The 20,626-nt window shown below is 40.2% G+C and overlaps 1 protein-coding gene and 1 long non-coding RNA gene across 2 annotated transcripts; one reads left to right on the top strand and one right to left on the bottom strand.

Moving 5' to 3' along the window:
- Positions 1-554: 554 nt before the first annotated feature.
- On the bottom strand, positions 555-5,598 carry aipl1 (aryl hydrocarbon receptor interacting protein-like 1). Its single transcript, XM_037268609.1, has 6 exons — positions 5,419-5,598; positions 4,212-4,391; positions 3,046-3,234; positions 2,803-2,979; positions 2,534-2,675; positions 555-1,332 (listed from the first exon to the last, which is right to left on the bottom strand). The coding sequence occupies exons 1-6, from the start codon at positions 5,512-5,514 to the stop codon at positions 1,133-1,135; spliced, it is 984 nt and encodes a 327-aa protein (XP_037124504.1). The 5' UTR covers positions 5,515-5,598; the 3' UTR covers positions 555-1,132.
- An 8,185-nt stretch (positions 5,599-13,783) lies between these two features.
- LOC119132999 lies at positions 13,784-16,604 on the top strand. The gene is made up of 3 exons (XR_005100026.1): positions 13,784-15,560; positions 15,643-15,753; positions 16,104-16,604. It is a non-coding gene; the product is annotated as an uncharacterized LOC119132999 (long non-coding RNA).
- Positions 16,605-20,626: the final 4,022 nt, after the last annotated feature.

Raw genomic sequence — 20,626 nt, 5'->3', positions numbered from 1 at the left:
CATAGTGTGAGCCTCACTTCCCTGAGTGATGCTACCCCCTAGCTCAGTGGGGATTCCTTAAATGTCACCAAAACCTTAACAAAGATAACAATGATAACTTTTGATGAGCAGTGTAAAAAGGGGGATTCTAAATGATCATTGTTTATTGCAGTGGTGTCGAGCTGCACTGTTATACATGAGAAACAGTGGAATGCCCACTGCCAAAGTCAACAATAGCAACGCGTGATTGTTTAACTAAATCGGCAAGGTTCTTGTAGACGATTAGACAGAGACAAACAGTAGCTCCAGCCCACGTGATTTCATTTTAAGAGCCTCTGGGCTGCTCATAAAGTTATGCTGCAGGCCGGGTTCATTTCTCCTGCAGCATCCCCTGCTGCACCTGCAATGAAACACGACCAGATTGTACATGTGGATTGAGTGACATCTAGTGGTAAAAAACAGAATCGATTGTCTTTTATTTTAAACACACACACACAATGCAGAAATTCCACTGGAAATATTAAGAAAAAAATGTTAAACTGGAAAAAATAATACTTAAAATAAGCAAAACTATCTGCCAACAGAACAAGAAAGTTTTATTTGACAAGAATTTGAAAAATAACAAAATAATACTAGGCTCATATCTACAGCAGTCTTGAAATTAGTATTTTTAAACCTAAAACAAGTAATATAATATAATTAAAATCTGAAAATAAGAAAATTCGACATATGAAACCACACTTCAGGTTCTTTTGTTGTTGGACAGTCATCTTAAAATGTTGAAAGTGTTCGGTTAAGTCTCAGTACTTGAAACAAGCTTTTAATACTCATTGTCAAGACTATAAGCTCAAACAGGATAATCAAGTAATAAGTATCTTGAAACAAGCAGAATGATCGTGCAGGACAATTTTATTTCAAGTAAAAATAACAACACGGCAACATAAGCAAATTTAGGTTCAATTTAAGAAATTATATCTTACTTAAGATTTCACTTTTTACCGTGTAACAGGATTTACAGTAAGGCTGCCTGTTCATGCAAAGGTACACAAATAGTGACATTAATTTCCAACCAAATTAAATATTACTGTAACAATTCGGCAAAAGAGTTGAATTTGAAAAAAGTATGCAAACCTCGTTGCACATTGAAGTCAATTCAAAACATGCCTTTGTACTTGTTCCTATCCTCCTTGTTCTTCTCCTCCATGCGCATGGTCAACACTGCCAATTCCTTTTTCACTGCCTTTTTCATGCGCGGGTCGAGATCCAAAACTTTGCTGAAGTCCTGCCTGGCCTCGGCCTCGTTCCACACCTCCAGATGGGCCTTCCCACGCAGGTAGAAGGCCTTCATGACGCCTGGGGGACCAACATAAAGTGGTTGCTTATAAAGAGCAACATTTATTATTCCAAACACATCCCTTGAGTTATTTACAACACTGCTCCGTGCATTTACTGAAATCCTGCTGCTTTATGAGGGGCCATTACTTGTGCATTCATAATGTGATACTGAAACCATCTTTAATAGCCAATTTCAAAATGATGTTACTCCAAATTCGAAGGGGAATGTTGCCTAAAGAATATTGATGATGATTGGATTGACTTCAGATATTGCTGTTTGATCACATTTTAAAAACTAGTTCCTTGCAGTGGCATTTTTTAATTGTGTTGGTGGAGCACCAGTGACTCACAGGAAGTGGCTGACATACCAGGAAAACTACAGTGGGTTTTAAATTACAAATAAGACAAATGTTAATGCAAATAAATGACATATCTTATTCCAAAAGACGTTATAAACTGCATACAACGCAAATAACGGGCGAGTCATGGTCACGTCACACTACCAGCCACATGTTGCTAAGCAGAATTCCAATAATGAAGAAAAAATAGCATAGCCTACATTGCAACAACCCAAATGCTGACAATCAGGAAATCGATTCTTTATGCATATACACATTGCAAATGAATGCAAGCAGCGCCATCTAGTGGGTAACTTGGTTTGTTGTGGAAGGATTTTATTTTTTGGGGAAAAAAGTACGTTATGTAAGAGGAGTTTTCAAAATTTTGAGACTCTGATGTCATATACCAAAAAACGGGTGGACCGTTTTGTTATTTTGTACAGAAGTTAACTAATACTAATAACAAATTTGGTTACAAAATCTGAAAAAAACTAAAGTTCAACCAGCGCTTGTGTTCAATGCTGAGAGGTTTCAAAATATTTGTCAAGTCCAGCTAATCTCAAATAGCCTGGAGAAGTTCAAAATTCATTCCAAAACAAGAGCGTGTCTGAAGAAGATCCAGATCTTGTGCAGTGAAAACAAACGCTTTTATTGGGTCAGACCTTTACAGAAGCATGAAAAATTCACTTAGGGCTCTCATAAAAAGGTACATTTCACACTCTGTGAAATCCTTTCCAGCTTGTAAAGAGCTGAATAAACGCTAATATAACCACAGTGGTCTCTCATATATCACATGTATGGAATGTGACTAATGGAGCTTAATGTTCCATTCTCTCTGGCGAGATTTGTGTGTAAGTGAGCGTGTGTGGTTTGCATCCAACCTGGGTGTTGGTTAATGATGTCACTGGTGTGTTCGATAACCTCATAGTATTCCTCCATGCGGAGGAGACACTTGCAGTAGTTGAGTGTTAGTGTGTGGGCCATCTTCTCCAGCTTCAGCCATGGCGCTTCCCACGCTTTTTCCTGTGACAAACACATCACATGCTAATCCTCTTCTCAAAGTGTGTTTGTGTGTGAGAGCTTTTCAGTCATGTTTGTGAGCAAAAGCAAATTTCTGAAGTGTGTTCTATTTGCGTTTGTCTTTGCTCACCTTGGTCTGCACGTTCTTGATGCAGATGATGGCTTCCTTGTATTTGAGCGTGGCGTCCTGGTAGCGCCCCTGCTTGAACAGCTTGTTGCCCTGACCGTGCAGCACGGGCACCACCTTCAGCCTCTCCTCATCATTCAGAGCCCAGGACTCCCTGTTGTACTCGCTGGGCTGGAGAACCTGCACACACTCCCATCTCTCACTAGGCTGGACATGCTTCCACTCAGGTTCTCCTTCTGGTCCGACCTTTAGCAGTTCCAGGATGAAGAAGAGCGGCTTGGGCTCCTTCATCAGCTCATCCAGGTCGTCGTAGCCCAGGGTGTGGTAGGCAAACATGTTGGCTATGCCACATGTATGAATGTGACAGTCCACTGGGTCTTTGCCCTCTGCAATGCGTCTCATGCTTTTGGACACAAGCGGGTACACGCCGGTGTGCTTCAGAGGAGAATGCATCCATTTGAAACAGTTAATTGTGGGTAAACATGGCAACTGAATGGATTTTTATCAATCGCATTTGGTACTGTGTGTGTGTGTGTGTGTGTGTGTGTGCGTGGAGAGTCGGTCAGAGAAGGGACTAAACACTCTGAGCCCCTTCACATCTAATCAGAGCAGAGGAATGGCAGTATTGCTGAGTCATCAGGAATCCGAGCCGATTAGGCAAAAGTGAGACTGCTGCGGATTAATGACAGTTTTCCTCTCCACCCATATGTCTCGCTCTCTCTCAAACACCCACACACATACTTACATGTGCACACATGATCACATTTCGCCCCCACCCAAAATTGTCTTTACACAACATGGCAAATATTTTTGTAGTTTGCGCAAGACACTTACAGGCAAGTGTCAATGTGAAACTATTTAGATAAACGTATGACAAAAGTTGTTTTACATAAATATTAAATGAATACCGGATAATTAAACATAACGTCATACATTTTTCTACCAATAGAATAAATTTATTATCATGTACATATACAATCACCATAACACTACTGGCTACTTTATTGCGATGACAAAATTGTTTTTTCATTTCTTCTCTTTTTTTTCTAATTTGTAAAAATGAAGCTTCAAGTTTGCTTCATGAACCAGTTGTATTTTCTGACTTGTCTACATGTAGATGGCACTGTTGATTTAAAGAAAGGGGTTTAAGAAATGGCAAGTTAGTCTCTAATCAGCCCAATGTTGAACAGAGTCCCATCGAGAGGAGTCAAAAAATACAACACTGGTTCACTATGTAATATGAAGCTTCATTTTCCCATCACTTCACCCTAATAAATGAAGAAGACAGTACTTCTAACTGTCTTTTCACAACTTCATCTGTGACCTAGCTCCGTATTTAAGAATTGCAAGTGTCTTTAAAAAATTATATGTGAAGGAGAGAAACTCAACATGTGTATTGTTGTTCTACTCACAATAGTGTCACACCAGAACTCGGCCACCTCTCCGATTCTCATGGAGGCCAGCAGCGATTCCCAGATGTCCAGTTTGAACATGTTGCCAATTACTATCTCCATGGGCGTGCCCACAGCTTTGCTGTCATCTATCACCGTGCGCTCATCATCACACAATGTGGTACGGAAGTCAAAGGTCACCTGGACCAAAACAAGCACCTAGCCATGACTTTCATGTAATGTGAGCTCATAGCAAGGTAACTATGTTTACAATGGGGAAGAAGTGGAAACTTATCATTTGTGTATAGTCACCAATGGTATTGCTACTCCAACATGTTACGATAAAGACTAATTGTATCATATTCTTGTGAAAAACATGATGTGTGTATGTGACAAATATGTTACATCACATATGAGCATATTTATTCAACAAGCCAGCAAATGGTTGTATAACAACCAAGGAGAGTATGAGCACACAGCCAAGTTATTTGTGTTGTGCAAGAACATTCATAGAAGCCTCGCTCACACTTTGAAGGCGCTCCACTTCCGTATGCAGGACACATGTATTTTATGATGAACCTCCAACAACCCTTGTAGTGACTCAGGACAAAAAAAGAACCCAGCGCCTCTTGTAAGATTGTTTTTCTGTTTTAAAAGAGTTTCTTTAAGTCAAAAAATAATTTCTAAACAGCTACTATATGTAAATAAAATAGACAACTATTTCTAATTAAAAGAAGTGGTATTATTTTAACAAATCATCCGCACATTTAGTGCAGCATGTGTTATACCTTTGAATGTGTATTTTTATTTTTTAGAAAATCTAAAATTCATAAAAAAGAGTCCATCCATTTTGCGAATTGCTTATCTTTACACTAGGATGTGCTGGAGCCTCTCCCAGCTGTCATGGGCAGCAATCGATATAAAATATTGTGCCCAATTAAAGTATTTTTCTGTTACTGTATCACCCTCTACTGGCTGTTTGGCTCCAATGTGAAATACAGCAACATCACTTGTACAATTGTCTTAAATCAGATTTCCAGAAGTTATAGCATCAATCGTTTTTAGCAATCTCTCCAAAAATATTGACCAGAAGAGACATTAAAAAATGTAATAATCATTACAAACAATCAACATTTAAAGTGTACAGAATACATGAGAATGCACTTAATCCTAAACTGTACAATAAATACAGAGAATAAAGTAAAACAAAATAGAAAAATACATTTACCTTTGCCCCAGTGCTGAATTTGGGGATTTCTCCAGTCCCTCCATGCAAGATCTTCTTCTTGATGCCCTCTAACCCAAGCAGAAACGTGTCCTGCATATCTGACGTATTTCTTTGCCTTATTAGTTGATATATTTGTCACCTTATGTTGTGTGTAATGAGTGAGTCCATAAGCGTGTAAAGTACATCTCTGCAGGAGGATTAGTTCGGGCAGGGATAATAGGATTGTCTAACCGTCATCAACACCGACTGTCAGCTTGGGGAAACATCGAGAAAGACGTGGCTAATATGATGATGTTCATACCGAGCATTATTTAAAAGCAAATTTAATTCATCTTGATGGTGTTGTTAGACTGCAAGGAGCATTTCCTCCAATTTGGGCCTCTAGTCTAATTAATGCAGCACCCTGCCAGAGATCAGTTGTTATTGGCTCCAACTCACGTGCGACCCTGAACACCGTAAGCAGTGTAGAAAATGGATAGATCATTTAATATAGTTGTCGAAATGTTCTCGAGGAAATAAAGGGGCAGTTAAGTAAAAAATGTTTGTATTGCGAATATCAGAATGTGCCACAGCAGGTGGCAGTAGAATGTCAAAATGTCTGCACTTTTTGATGGTTTCAAATGATTAAATTCCACCGATGCAATATTAATTGGATAAATATGTTTAAACTAGTGGGAAATGTAGACTTTAATATTGGAAACAACATTTTTGACCTGAATTCCACTTAAATTGGTGCCTGTTACTCTGCAGTTTAGTAACAAAGTACCTCGAGCCACTAGATGGTTTTCATTTATGGCATAATTTTTTCCAAATGTGGTCATTTTCATTACCGCCACCTAGAGGGTTGGAGTTCAATTATATGATTTCAGCAATAAAAATCATGTTTAGATATGCTTGGTGGACGTCTATACTTGGCTGACCGCCATTCTATATTTTTTAAGTGAAGGCAGACTTTTCAAAACAGAATTAGTGTAATAATATGAACAGTCATGTTTGTACATGTGTGTTTCATGAAAGAGCAGAAAAAAAAAAAAGTATGTCGGAGTGCACATTGCTTTCATTCCAGAGGAAATTTCAATGATTTATATGGTGATGTGAACAATGCGGGGAATACTAAAAGCAGACAATTACCCAATGCACTCAGTGACCTTTCTTTCTCCGCATCTGCCACCTATCTGTGCCTGGGTATGCGTGCATGTGCGTATAATGTTCCTTCGCAACGTCTGCAAGTAGTTTAGAGCACGGCTAATGCTTTATTTCGAACCAGTGCGTGAATACCATGGCTCATGCTTGCATAACTGTACCGCCGTGCGTTTCCTTTTGTGAAGCAACACTGCAGGTATAGTTTAGGTCCTTCACTTGGGACTATCACGCAACGTTGCTGGTTTATCTGTGTTCAAATAGGGCCTTTATACCATGGATTGTACTGCAACCTCCAATCAGGTTGACCTCTTTTTGTTTTTCCCCTCGGCTGACGTGTTACAGCATTAAGTAACACTTTGGTACAGTATGCACTTGGCTGTCATCCAGATGAAGAGGTTTCAGACCGTCTTGTGGACACTCTTGTGAGTGCAGCAGTATTGGGAATATAGCCTGGATGTTTGTACATAGTGACAACCATGATGGAAATGATTTAATAGTTTATCTTTAACTTAACTCACTTTTATTTATATTGCACATACACAGCAGCCGTAGCTGCAAAAAATTACAGTACACCAGATTCAACATCAACAAACTTCCAGTCAGACCATTCTTTCCTTATATGTTTATAAAATACATAAGTAGGTTTTTGTCAATGTACTATAAATAAACAACTGGGAAAATATGGTAAATAGAAGTTAAGCATCCGCGACCCTGAACAGTATAAGCTGTGTTTAATTTTTTTTAAAACAGTTTTGCTTATACCATAAATGCTTTTAGATGTACTTTTAATTTAGCACATTGAGTTACCTTGTTTAGGAAATGAATTATAAAAAGATGCCCTGCCGTGTCTGACTATAGTCAGAGCAATTAGCTTGATGATATAATTTCTGCTGAGTCATGTAGCTTTTTTCCCCCTCCTTCTCCTGTTGCCTTGACTGAAAACTGCAGATCATATCTGTGACAAAACACTAACAATTTCAAGGAAGGCATGAATAAACTAACACCCCACATAAAGCTGATTTGAAATTAATTTTGTCATTTGATATGAGAGTTTCTTCTCAAGTGGGCAGGTTTTATTGAGGCTTGGGGTCTACTTGGTATTAAAAATATTTAGGATTATGATTTGCAACAATTAAGGGTCCATTTTGTCTCAGGAACATTGTCATGAACACAAAACAAAAGTAATTGCATTATGTGGATGGATTATTCAAAATTTCATTGGGGGATTGATGTAGTATAAATGGATTTAGGGCTGAAGCCAAGTTTTCAAGATGGCTCTGCTTCACATAGCAACATGCTATCTGAGCCCTTACAACATGACAGGTTTGGAGTTGCTATGGTTACCGCCTACTCCGTCATCCCCACTATTAAAACGATACAATCTTTTGATTCAAAAGCGAGATCGATATCATCATATTGCTTCCGTGTAACTGAAACATAGCTGTAATAACTTTCAGCAGGAAGTAGCATGTGCGATCCCGAATATGCACATTGAACAGTTATCCAGCCAACTTGTTGGAGAAGAAACAATGCTATGACTCAGGCTTTGTGTCAGTCTGACTCATTGATGCTCGCGTCACACTGCCTGCACCTCTTTTCGTGGCCCTGCCTTTGCATGGCTCACTCACTGGCTACATGCATTTGAATAGGTACACAGTGGCGCAAGTCATCAAATAAGACGGCTTGCTGAACACACGCACCTTTTGAGAACAGGTTTAACCACAAGCATTCATCAGGAGAGACTATGGTCAGACTGTCACGTTGGAAACCTGCTGCTGATGCATCAGTTATACTTATAGCAAGTCATGCTCTATTTGTGGAAAGTGCAGTCATGGATTTCCCGGAGAGGCGTAGCTAGCTGTGTAAAGGCCATTCATTCATATGTATACTGTATCACACAGGGGAGGCACCTTCCATGACGCACAACATCCACTCACACACGGTTGAATGTTGATGAATGTGGGAGCCTTTTGTGTTGCACATATGGATTAGCGATAGAGAGGGTGAGGAGTGTGGGGGTTGTTTCCTGACGCTTCTTTTTTCCCTTGTCACATTAGAGCCGAGCAAGCACATGCAGGACGCATACAATTCCTAGTTTCATATGTTCTAATTTGACCAACACAAGACTTCCAACATGCAATTGCCACACAAGTAATTCTCCCTTGAGCTACACTTCTTTCATTTGTTTCATTTCGATTTTAGAAAATGACATAACTGGCAGACCCCCAACCAGTTCACGGGCTCAAGATAACCTTTAAAGTGTTCCACTAGCACATATTTCAACAATGTGGATTCTTTGGAGAACAAGGTCACACGTGAAGTTATATTGCATAACAAATGGCAGCCGCCCAATCACATTATTCTACGTGGAGTCAACAACAGAAAGGGTATAAGGAAAGAGTTTTTGACCACATTTATTTTGTATGATGTAACTCACTTTTCCACCAAACGGTACAGTCCAGTCCAGCTCACAATGGAAACCTGATTTGGTTTGTTTCCACTGGTTGTGAGGGTGGGTCGGTTGGTTGTGCAAAGTATTTGTGTCAGCTCCACAAATAAAGTCACATTATATGAATTAAACACAGAAAGGGAGCATGTGCAAAGTGGAGATTGTGAAGTAAAATACGACACTTTCCAAAGAAACAGTTTCAGATAATGTCAACAAACATCAGTTTTTCCTTTGGACTTGGATTAGCAAACTGTACTGTGACAAAATCATTTTTTCTCAACATTAAAACTAGCTGAGGTACACACTTTTTACAAAACTAACGTTTCACGGCACAACACAATGAAAAATAAAATCACAAAAAGTACGAGTAAGTCGTAGTAATAGTGATGATCTTGTGTCAGACAAGAAGCCACCATTCTCCACAATGGATTTTTTCATATTTATCAAGGACTTTTTAAAAATATATACACCATGCAGTACTTATTCGGGCCAACAGGAGGGCTGCTGTGCTGTGTGTGCATGCATGTGTGAGCTGGTGTGTTAGCTGTTCTGACTTGCAAAATTCTCGGGAACAGCCTGCACAAGTGTCTTGTGAAGTCATGTCGTGGGTATCAACATGTGAGACGTTTCTGGAACAACACATTGCTCCGAGTCGCAAGGTGTGCATATTACTTGCTGCTCTTTAAACCTGCGTTCCCACTTGCAGCCTCTGAAACCCAACCACAAAACTCATTCTGTATATACCCGTATAGCGACTATTCTTTCAGTCGGTAGCCTTTGTCTACAGTTGCTTGTGATGCTCCACCGTAATGTTGGTCTTGGCTGTTGCAGTATTTCTTAGCTCCAGCGCCCCCTGACCGGGCCCCTGCCAGGCCGCTCTCCACCGGGGCTCGACCTTTAGCTGCATACCAGAACACATAGCAGCCAGGACAAAGGCTAAATGCATGCAACACGGTGATGTGGTTCATGCATTTACACAACATTACTGCAGACGCTCCACAGCCCCAAAATTTGGAAATTATATTAGGGTAAGATCAGGATAATCAAAGATTTTGAATGTGGTTGCCATCAATAGTTTCATATAAAAGGCACACCTATGGCAGGATTTAAATGTCTGCAGTGATTGACAGCATTGTTTTGATGAGGCACTCTAAAGAGAAGACAAGTAGCCTGTGTCCCCGCTGTTAGCTCATTGACCTCATACAACGCACAGTTGATATAATCCTATTTCCCTTCATCATATTGGACATATATAGATTCCTGTCTGATTCCCAAGGACAGCAAAAGAAGCATATGATAGTCTCAATACAGACCTTGATACATGGGGAACAATATGATTCATGAATGGTGCATTTTGAAGTGGAACCATTCAATTCAGTTTGATTCAGTGGAATTATCATTCGATTTAATATACAATGACTGTTGACGTCATGTCTTTAATGGGTAACATCAGGTAAAAGCTCTCCAAAGGCCAAACTATTCAAATTCATCAAATTCAAAGCAAAAACAGATTGTCAGATTTAAGAAGTACAAATATTATTTTTGAAGCCAATCTATTTTCCATATCTGTGTGTAAACTGTGAAAAACAGGCATTAAAGTTGATTAAAGGCTGTCACTTTATGACATTCGGTCAAGTTGACCTGTGTTGGTTTATGGATGTCATCAAATATGGCGGATGCTCACAAAGGAGCAAAGTCTACACTTATATCACAATATATGTACTTAAATATCATAATTTACATTTGTATGGGTTCAAAATTAGTTAAATCTACCATTATATTGTCTTCACAATTGAATGCATAACTAATATCAAGTTTAATTAATATTTGGTGGGATAAACTGTCAAGCTCATCCATTATTTATTGCTCATGGCCTCTCGCTATCACTTCCTGTACTTGGAGATCTGATTTCATGCGATTGCACAACCCAGCCCGTGCGCTTGCTACGGCTCATTGGCCAAAATAGTTCTGGTGCTCCCAGATGAGATATGTGACGGGGCCCTATTGACCTTTCCTTAAGGGCCGACGGGGAGTAGGAGAGAGGGGAAGAGGGAAATTGAATGCAAGTGAAGTAGGGACAACACAAGGTGAGTATATCCCCGCTCAACAATTTGGTCTAATCTTGTTTGTCTGGACTAGGTCAAGAGATTAAATGGTGCTGTTCAGTGGCCATCCTGTCTGATCCCAATAGATTTAACCTGGTGGTGACTTAAAGACAAATCATCTGGCTGTTAGGAAACACATGGATAACACCTGAATAAGGTGCAAGAGCTACACCTAAGGTCTGACGAGAAGAAGTGACAGTCTATTGAAAGACCATTACCAGATTAACACAATAGAGGTAGACAGACAAGGAAACGGACACAGACAGACAGACAGACAGACAGACAGACAGACAGACAGACAGACAGACAGACAGAAAGTAAGTATGAGGCGCTATACCGTATATTTCTAGTTTTCAGTGGAATAAAGTCTCAACTGAGGTAAATTTGACATTTCTAATTGTGCTTTTATCATGTGTTCCATAATATAGATTTTTCCCCTCAAAAGAATGAAAATCTTAAAGTTCAAAATATTGCAAAGGGAAATCAATGTCCTTGTAAATTCAAAGCACATGCTGTTCTTCATTAGAAGCAATAAATGCTCCATTCTCCACTAAAGAGCACAAGACTTGAGATTTAATCAGATAAAATCATTTTTCATAACAGGAACAAGGGCTTGAGGCAACATTTGCCGATCCACAATTTCAAGAAAAAACGTTTTATGTGTTCATATGCTAATAAGCCTTAATGAAATCATCTATTATATTTGGAACCAACACACAAGTGCCATCATTTTGCCACTGCTTCAATCTCTTACAAGGGATTAAGTTGTCAGGTTTCATTGAACTCTGAGCAGCCTCACTCCAGACAAAACCATCTTAGAAGGTGCGGGTTCAGTTATTTTTAACTTTCCTGGGTTGACATCGACTCGCTCCCTCCCCTTACAGCCCACATGTATGTTTGCCTTTCATATATGAACACAAGATGAATTCACCTCTGAGGTGGTGTATGTGCATGTGCGCCTGAGCCATCCACTCTCTGACCTCTAACTGTCACATGTTAGCTGCGTGTGTGTGTGTGTGTGTGTGTCTGGCTGTCACAGCCATGCCACGACTCACACTTTCCAATCAATTACATCAGTGTTTCCCAACTTTTACTGAGCCAGCTAGGGCAGCCATGACAAGAAAAATCTCACAAAATGTACAAAGTCCAAATGATTGCCTTATCTTAAGTCATACTCACAAATTCACTTCCTCTAAAAGCTTCATCTTTTTAATTGAACACAAAGCAGAAAATACTCGAAGGAAGTCACAAGTTGTTGGATGAATGCCAACAGACGGATGGACAGGTTAATTATATCGTTTGCCGTCAAATGGAAAACATTTTATTGTTCTGCCTGTCTCTTTACGTCACTGGCATAGATGGGTGAACAAAGATATTTATACATTTAATAATTTTCAGACCAATTATTTGAAACTACACGACTTTCCACTGCCCCAACAACACTGCCACGGTGACGGCACACCCGGTTGGAGATAACTGAATTACATAACAGGCCTTCTAGGAGAAGCACCAGTCTGGATCCTCATTGAGTGATTTAAGGGTGCAGCTGCAATGCTTTGCAATAGCTTTCTCTCACTTTGCTACATATCGTTTTTGCTCTTTCCTTCTCCTTCACCTCGCAGCCCACCCATCTGGAACGAGTGTCTATTTTGGGAGCTCAGTACAGGCCAAGTACCAGCTGCAATGTGTAATACACATCACGAATAGGACGGCACCTTAAGAACAGGCAGCCTTTACTCTGGGCAAAGCGTATAGAGTATATTAACGGTACGACAGGCTGGATTGTGTTCAACTGTGGAGCTTCGATTGTTGCATAGAGTAAGAATTGTTTTTGTACTAGATTAAAAAAACAACAACAAAAGAGAAATTTTAAAAAATAATAATAAAAACATTGATTATATTAAAGCTTTATCCAATTGGTGACCAAGTCAGCCAGTGTTATGAGTGTTTTTTAAAGCAAGGTCCAAGGCAAAAGAAAATGCATTTTTCACTCCAGGGCCAAAGGTCACAGAGGATTGTGGCGGCACGCTGGGCCACAGGCTTCAGTTGCGTCACAGTCAGTATTGAGTCAGGTGCACTCCCAAGGATCCCATTGCCAGCTGCCGTCGAGGCAGGGATAATCTGCCTAAGCAGCTTTCACATGATTTCACCCTGAGGGAAGAATTTAGGAGAGGTTTGTAAACCTCTTCAGGGACTGGCCTTGGAGCTTCTGGCTGCTTTGACGAAAGGAGTGTACAGTAGACATCACAGCAAAGCACTTTGCTTGCTGTATAATGTCAAAACAATACCATTACATCTGCTGTAGTTTCGCTTGGAAAGAGGTCCCTAATAACATTATTTGTTAGATTATCATTACTTCTAATCACCTTCACAGTATTACGCTTATCAAGTGTTACACATCCTTTTCTCACCCCACCCCCAAACTCTCTATCCTCACTCTTGCTCTCTTTTTTTCTGCCTCTTCTGCCATCTCAACCCAATAAAACAAGTCAAATGGCTGCCCTAAATCTCTGTATCATGTGACAGACAGTTTTTGATTGCCTCCGTTGCCATTGTGCCCTGATATGTGGCAAGAGTGGTTGTGGTCCTGCTCCACATAGAAAGTGTCCTGAAAACGGAATCAATTAAAAGTTTCCGAATAAGGATGACTCCTTTGTCATGATGCATTATTTCCAAAGAATGCAAACACTCCAGTGGGACCTGGCGTAGAATATATGAGTTTCAATCTCTCATCAGCTTTGGAAGCTAGTTAAAATGAATCGGTCACACACTACATATGGGGTTGTCTCCCTGACCACCGCTGCGAGAATGAGATGAGGTTCATCGACACACGCAGCAGCTATAGGGCCTGATGACTTTACATGCTGTGCTTCTATAGTTTCCAAAGAGCAGTTGCAACCTTATCCTGCCTGCGTGACTCTGCTCCATCGACGCACACATCCAACCTTTGACTGTCACCTGACTCCGGCTCAGTGGTCGACGATCTCTTTCTGTACAGTAAAAGTAGTTTCATCTTAGAGAAATTTACTTGTACTGAAGCAAATCCATTAACACATTGATTTGAAAAATGGAAAGTTGATTTTTTTTTAGACATTGGCAAATGGATGAAAATTACTTGTAGCAGTAATTTTATTTTTTAAATTCAAATACTCTCTTTTAGTTTAATAGCTTGTTCAATGAATTGCTCTGAGACAATTTCCTTATAAATGAATATATAGGTAAAATCTTTAGATATGGAATGAATGAGTACAATTGCATCTTATTCTGCCTTGAAACATTTTTTCTGTATTGCATCTTTAGATGTAACAAGAATTGCTATTCCTGCTGACAATTTAAAATGTATCCCATACCAGAGTAACTTGCACACTTTTTATACAAGTAGGTCCATAAGGCCTTGCACACTACAAGGGAGCATTTACCACAGCAGGAAGCTACATTACGCCATCTTAATACAACGTAACAGTTTCTTTCTGTCTCTCCTTCTTTCCTTCTTTCTTTCTTTGATAGTTAGCAAGATTAGGGAAAACACAAAACCTATTTCCATTAAACTTTGTAGGGGTAGCCCATGTGCCCAAGAAAGAATTTATTATGTTTAGTCTAAAATGCAGATATAGAATAAAGGAAGGAATTATTCCACTGTGCCCCAAAATTCAAATGGCAGAATGCCCTTTGTCCACTAATGGCTATCATATTTTCATGTTTTATTCAGAATACAACCACTGGAATGAATGGAACAAATGGAATGCCCCTGTCTGAATGCTTTATATGCTGAACGCCTTGAATGCTAGATGAACCAGAAAGTTTCTTGTTAAACAAAAATATCTCCTCATGAGCTAGTATTTGAGTCAAATAGTATTGATTGTCATATTAAATAGTCAAATAGTATTATTGTGATATTGTATTATATATATATTTGATTCAGGTCTCCTCAATCATGTAGAATGACTGGAGGACTCCTTGGCAAGCAGCTCAAGCAGGTGAAACACCTGGAACACAAAGTCAAGGTCCAACCTTTCTATGCACCGTTGTATTGCGCTAATGCTAGATACTGGCAGGGCTACCAGAAGAGGATGTACACGAGAGAGTGCAATAATCCCATTTTGGTCTTTCCTGTGTATGTGTGTGTGTATGGGTGTAACAGTGTTGAAGGGTGAGAAAAAGCTTTCCAAGCATAAGGGCAAAGGTAAAGAGGAGCAGACAAGATAAGGAGATTAGGCCAAAGGAGTCAGAAGACACTGAAAGGAATCTACAAAAAAAACTCTGCTCAGTTCTTGGTTTAATTTGTGATTCCAAGTAAGAATTCTGCTCAGAGTAGACAACACAGACCATGTGTGCGAGGGAGCATAAGCTGGGGCATCTGGTTTTGTTAAGGCCCCGGAACATTCCTTCCCTGTGTTGGACTTTGGCTGGCAGCTTTAAAGAGACATGCTCACTCTCATATCCTGGTCTGGACATCGCCCTTTCTCTTGAAGTTCCATTAATAAGAGCTAAGGGTCACAGACAAGATTCTTGTCTGTGTGTTTATAGTTGGGCTAGTCTGGAAGACACACGGGAGGATGGCTGTGCGTCTCTCATGACAAAGCTGGGAAAATGCATAAGCATACCGATGACGGCACATCGGCGGCTGTTGTTTGGAAGGTATGTCGTGGTATTCACATGGCGAGAAATAAACTGTCTGGGCTAGTCTTGACATTTGGAAAATTGCATTTTCTTTTTAGTTGATCAGCATATTGAATTACTCTATTATGAACATTCAGAAGCTAAGGAAACTATGAAATGTCAGAAAGGTTTTCCAACCAGTACATCTACAAAGAGCACCTGTAGAGTTTGATTTATTCAGTGAGTAAAAAGAGGTGAAAGTTGAGGCAGGACGAGTTTTACTATGCCCCGAATATCAGACTTCCTGGCCGAGAAAAAAATCACCGTGCTGGAGCAACCTCCCTATTTAGCCGACCTAGCTCAGTGGGATTTTTATCCTCTTTCCCAAGCTCAAGGAGGTCATCAAGGGAAACTCTTACCAAGACGTGGAAAACATCAGGACGGCCGTGAAGACGAAGATGTGGCAGAAGGCAAATGACAAACATCAATAGGTTTCTGACTGAAATACAAAATTACGCGTTTCGACTTGTACAATCAAAACAAGCTAGAAATCCTCAATGGAAATTGAGCATTTTGAGGGGGAAGTTTATTCTATTAAAAATGAAAGTTTTGTTGCATGACAAAATAGCAGATAATCAAAATAAATCAAGTAGAAAGTATCTAACTTTGAATATTTGCAAATTTCTAGAGACATACTAGGCTGGAATTTGCCAGATCAGTTGAACCTTGGTTTTATCGCAACATAACATTTTCCCACATGCTTTGGGGAAATGTTTTTATTATGGTAAAAAAAGGCCAAGGTTTAACTTGTTGGCCAAAATTCCAAAATGTATACGCTATTTAACACAAACGCGACATATTTAATCACCAAACGATCATCATACCTGCGGTGAAGCATCACACTTTTGAACCGGTTTTATTTCAGATGGAACCGGGGCCTTTAAAAAGGTGGAAGCAGTTACGAAAGAGCAATCGGTGTTTAATACAGTTGTGCAAGTCATACATCATATTATTGATAGAACCGTTTTAAAATGATTTCTCTTATTCTCATTTCATTATAGCACAATGACGAACACTTGAAAAGGGATTTTTTCTATTTTCTAAATCTATTTGGACAAATCTGTCTCGAAGCAATGTTTTGTTCCATGCAACAGCAAGTGTCATGGTATGCATCTCAGCACATGAACATGCTGCAGAAGAAACACAGTTTCTGTGACACCTAATGGACTTCATTCCATTGGACTTCTTTCTGCCTTTCAGTGTTCCCAATTCATCTCGGATCGACTCCAGCTCAATCATAACCCTGAGCAGGATCAGTGGTAAGAAATGGAGGGCGAGACTCCGTTCATCCAGTACTCTCGCTCCGGTCCTGGCGGTCTTCATTGCAGGGAAGAGCCAACCACAACAGTTCTTCAGCTGGCAGCTTTAGTTGGTACATGAGCACATAAAGCTTGCCAGTGAAGAACTGCTGTAGGTCAGCCAATGAGCAACTCTTTCAAATTGCAACCTGAAGAAAAACATGGACGACAATCCGTAAACTTGCTAGTCTGGCCTCTAGTTACGGCTTTAAATTGAGAAATAAAAGACAAGAATCCCTTTATGTGACGCACACTGTATAATAGTTGAGAGAAGCCCCGGATTTGTCTTGCCTGGCTTTCAGTCAGCTGGCCGAGCTTCAACAATCGTAGTCAGTCGATGTGAAAAGACTTTCCCCGGCAGCATATTCTCTCTCAGTTCAAGGACGGGCCTTCAGGCAAACTAGCACACAGCCCTGCGAACCCAGTAACCTCTGAAAACTCAACGAACCCCATGCTGCTATGCGCAACACTAGAACGCTCTAAACTGCAAGTCAACACACACTCACGTCTCTCCTTTGTTTTGTTTTTTTGTTTGGCTTTTTTTAAAGTATCATTTGGTAAAAGCCTCCAAGTTAGCTGTTCAACCTTATAAAATCCGAATGATGCAAGTGACATATTGGAAGCCAAAGGCATCTTCTGGCTTGTGTCCTTCTGCCTTTGTTAACCCTGAGGAGACAACATTCCTCTGGGTTGGCTATATTAAAATGGATATTCTGTTATCTAGGAAAAATGGATATCAAAAAGGACAAGGAAAGTGATGACCCTAATTCACAGATCAGAAATGCTTAAATGTCCACGTAATGACGGCTGGGATGTCTCACGTTGTGTGTATTAAAATATGCACTTTCTTTGCACAGCCGTTGAACGATTTCATTATAGTATATTGTTATATTATCAACTAAAGAGGCACAGGTAAGAGAGAAATTACAGTTTTCCCCCATGAGACTCAACTTGATGATGTGATCAATTATAATTGCCCAATTATTTTTTATGATTCATTACTTATAGTTTGCCACAATATGCTATCAGTCACAGAGAACACGGCAGCTCTAACCCCATGTGAGTATTTTACATCAAACAGTGTTAACATTTGAGAAGAAAACAAATAAATAAAGTTCACAAACAAAAATCCAAAGGCCATAGTTTTTTTCCATTTAGTACAGAAATGAAGAAGTAAAGCCTCGGGCATATTTAACAGCTTGTTGTGACAGAGCTGCTGCTTGTTAAAGACATTTCCAACCCTGTTATTTCTTAGCACTCACAATATGTGAAGCACGCAGACAAATACGCAGACGGACCCGTCCCGGGGTGGAGGACATAGTGTACCAGAGACATTGATTACGCAGAGCTGGTGACTCCGAGGACAACTATAGGCAGTTTGTATTCGTATGAATGTAACCGAATGCAAAAGCATTTGAGTGTTTAAAAATGGAATCACTACATTATGGAACTAATGTAATCTAACTTGGCCTGATAAGAAAGTCTGGCGCCGTAATCAACTCTCTTTATAGAATCTGACTGATCAAGTATGACGAAAATCTGCTCGGTCGGTCATTCAATGAAGGATCACATCTAAAAGTTGCCAGTAAGTGCGTGTCTAAGACGCCTCTGCACAGAATGACACGGCTGAAAAGAATGGGAAGTGCTATGAATCATTCCCCAAAAATGCCATCTCGGAGCTCCACCTATGAAAATGCTTCCTGTGGTCTTTTGAGTTCTTAAGAAAACCATTGCACACTAATGGCAGTCAAAACAGCAGTATCGAACCTTTTAAACGCGATCTCTGAACTTTGTCATCCAAATGCCGTATCCAGATGTTATTGTGATTCTAATGCTGCATTTCCGCCTTTGTATGGTTCAACAGGCACATGGCCAAAACAATTTCACAATTTCAGTTATAATTTGCATCTCGTGGCACAACATTGAGAAGGGCAACACCTGGACCCTGACCTGAACCCGATTTGTTTTATTTCCGATACCGGTTATTTTGTAATTCGCCAAATCTAAACACATGTTGGACCTTAGAGGTTCAATAGCATAAACTACATCAAAACCACAGCGCAGTAAAAATTTTAAAACATATAGTACTGCATAATAAGTGCAAATAATTTTGAGTGGCAAGTCCCATGAGGCCTCCGCACAATTAATTGCATTCACATACAAATCGGATCAATATGTTGGCTTTTCCACTCGGGACTAGAACAGGATTAGCAGGAATAAAGGGAATAAGATGCATGTGCGCGCAAACGTGCACACGTTCATTTTTATCAGTGGTAAATGCTGGAGGTTAAAATCCATGCCAAAGACAAAAAAAAGTGATGTGGTGCAAAGGTATAATGAGGGCTGGGCACATGACGCTAAAAGAAGCACATCTCAACAAAGATGACTACATTCCTAACATAACCTGAACTACTTCATACTTATATAACCTGTGAGATGTAGGAAACTCTTATTGCTGTTCATTTTATATTTCCTTCAAGTGCAGGATGGAATTCGCTCTAGGAAGAGGTGACGTGAGCTGGCAGGATGTCAGCAGGTGGGAAAGCGGAAATGACCTTTTCAGTCTTAGCTATATACTGTTATGTATGTGCGCGCACGGCAAGGCGGGCGAGCTGGTTTGCGGCTCGGCGAGGAGATGAAGTGTGAAGCCGACAACATGGTGGTAATGCTGCGATGCGGCATGATGAGGCGTCTGCGTATGAATGTGTCTGTGTTTGCTGTAAGCTCATGTGAAGGACACGTTTCATATAGAAGTGAGAGAGAAAGCTTCAAAAGGCATCGAGCTGAGCTGTAGAAGACGGGATGTGACCAGAAAGAATAAAGATTTGTGAGGCTTCCTTCCTACCAATAGGAAGAACTGTGTCAAAGACTTCATTGTTTCATTTTATGTATGTTTTTGTCGCCATGAGTACGTCCTCTTGTGTGTGTGTGTGTACATAACCCCCCCCATGCAGAAGTCGAGTTATTAGCTGAAAGACAGGAAATGTCAGCCGTGCGAGGGAGTAAGAGCTGCCCATGCTTGATAAATCTGCTCCGTTTCATCCTTCCCCTCCAAGCTTCTATCGTCAGACTCCGAGTGTCACGCGAGTTCGATTTCAAACATTTGCATGAGGTTAGCCAACAGCCAATTGTCACGTTTGCCGGCAACATGTCACCCTTCTCTTCAAAAGGAAATGTCCTATCGCTTGAACATCTAGCTTTGATTAACTATAGCAGGCAAGGCACACATAAATACAATAAGAACGAAAACAGACAAAGGCTGCATTGCAACTATGACTCAGACGCAATATCCTGAGAAGCACACCGATAGGAAGAAAAAAAAACATTGAAGGAGAGGAAGTTTGTCTCTGTGCAGTCTGGAGAATTTCCAGTAAAATACATCTGAATTCAGACCCACACAAAGACCTAACTAGCAAATACGTGTTCTGATCCGATGCCACAGATGCTCATGGTAATGCATAAATATGCCACGATCTCAACCGAAGTAACAGCACCTTATGGATTTAATCGGATGCCTGAATGTGGGAACCAAACCGTTACCTTCTGCGTGTAAA

The sequence above is a fragment of the Syngnathus acus genome, chromosome 13 (assembly GCF_901709675.1).
Source record: "Syngnathus acus chromosome 13, fSynAcu1.2, whole genome shotgun sequence".
Lineage (NCBI taxonomy): Eukaryota > Metazoa > Chordata > Actinopteri > Syngnathiformes > Syngnathidae > Syngnathus > Syngnathus acus.
This window is presented reverse-complemented; position numbering and strand designations above follow the sequence as displayed.

Bases quoted from the DNA above. Each gene is read 5' to 3' on its own strand.
- aipl1 (XM_037268609.1), bottom strand. From the start codon at position 5,514: ATGCAGGACACGTTTCTGCTTGGGTTAGAGGGCATCAAGAAGAAGATC. The intron at 4,392-5,418 runs GTAAATGTATTT...GTTTTGGTCCAG, and splicing joins AATTCAGCACTGGGGCAAAG to GTGACCTTTGACTTCCGTAC. The intron at 2,980-3,045 runs GTCGGACCAGAA...GAGTGTGTGCAG, and splicing joins TCATCCTGGAACTGCTAAAG to GTTCTCCAGCCCAGCGAGTA.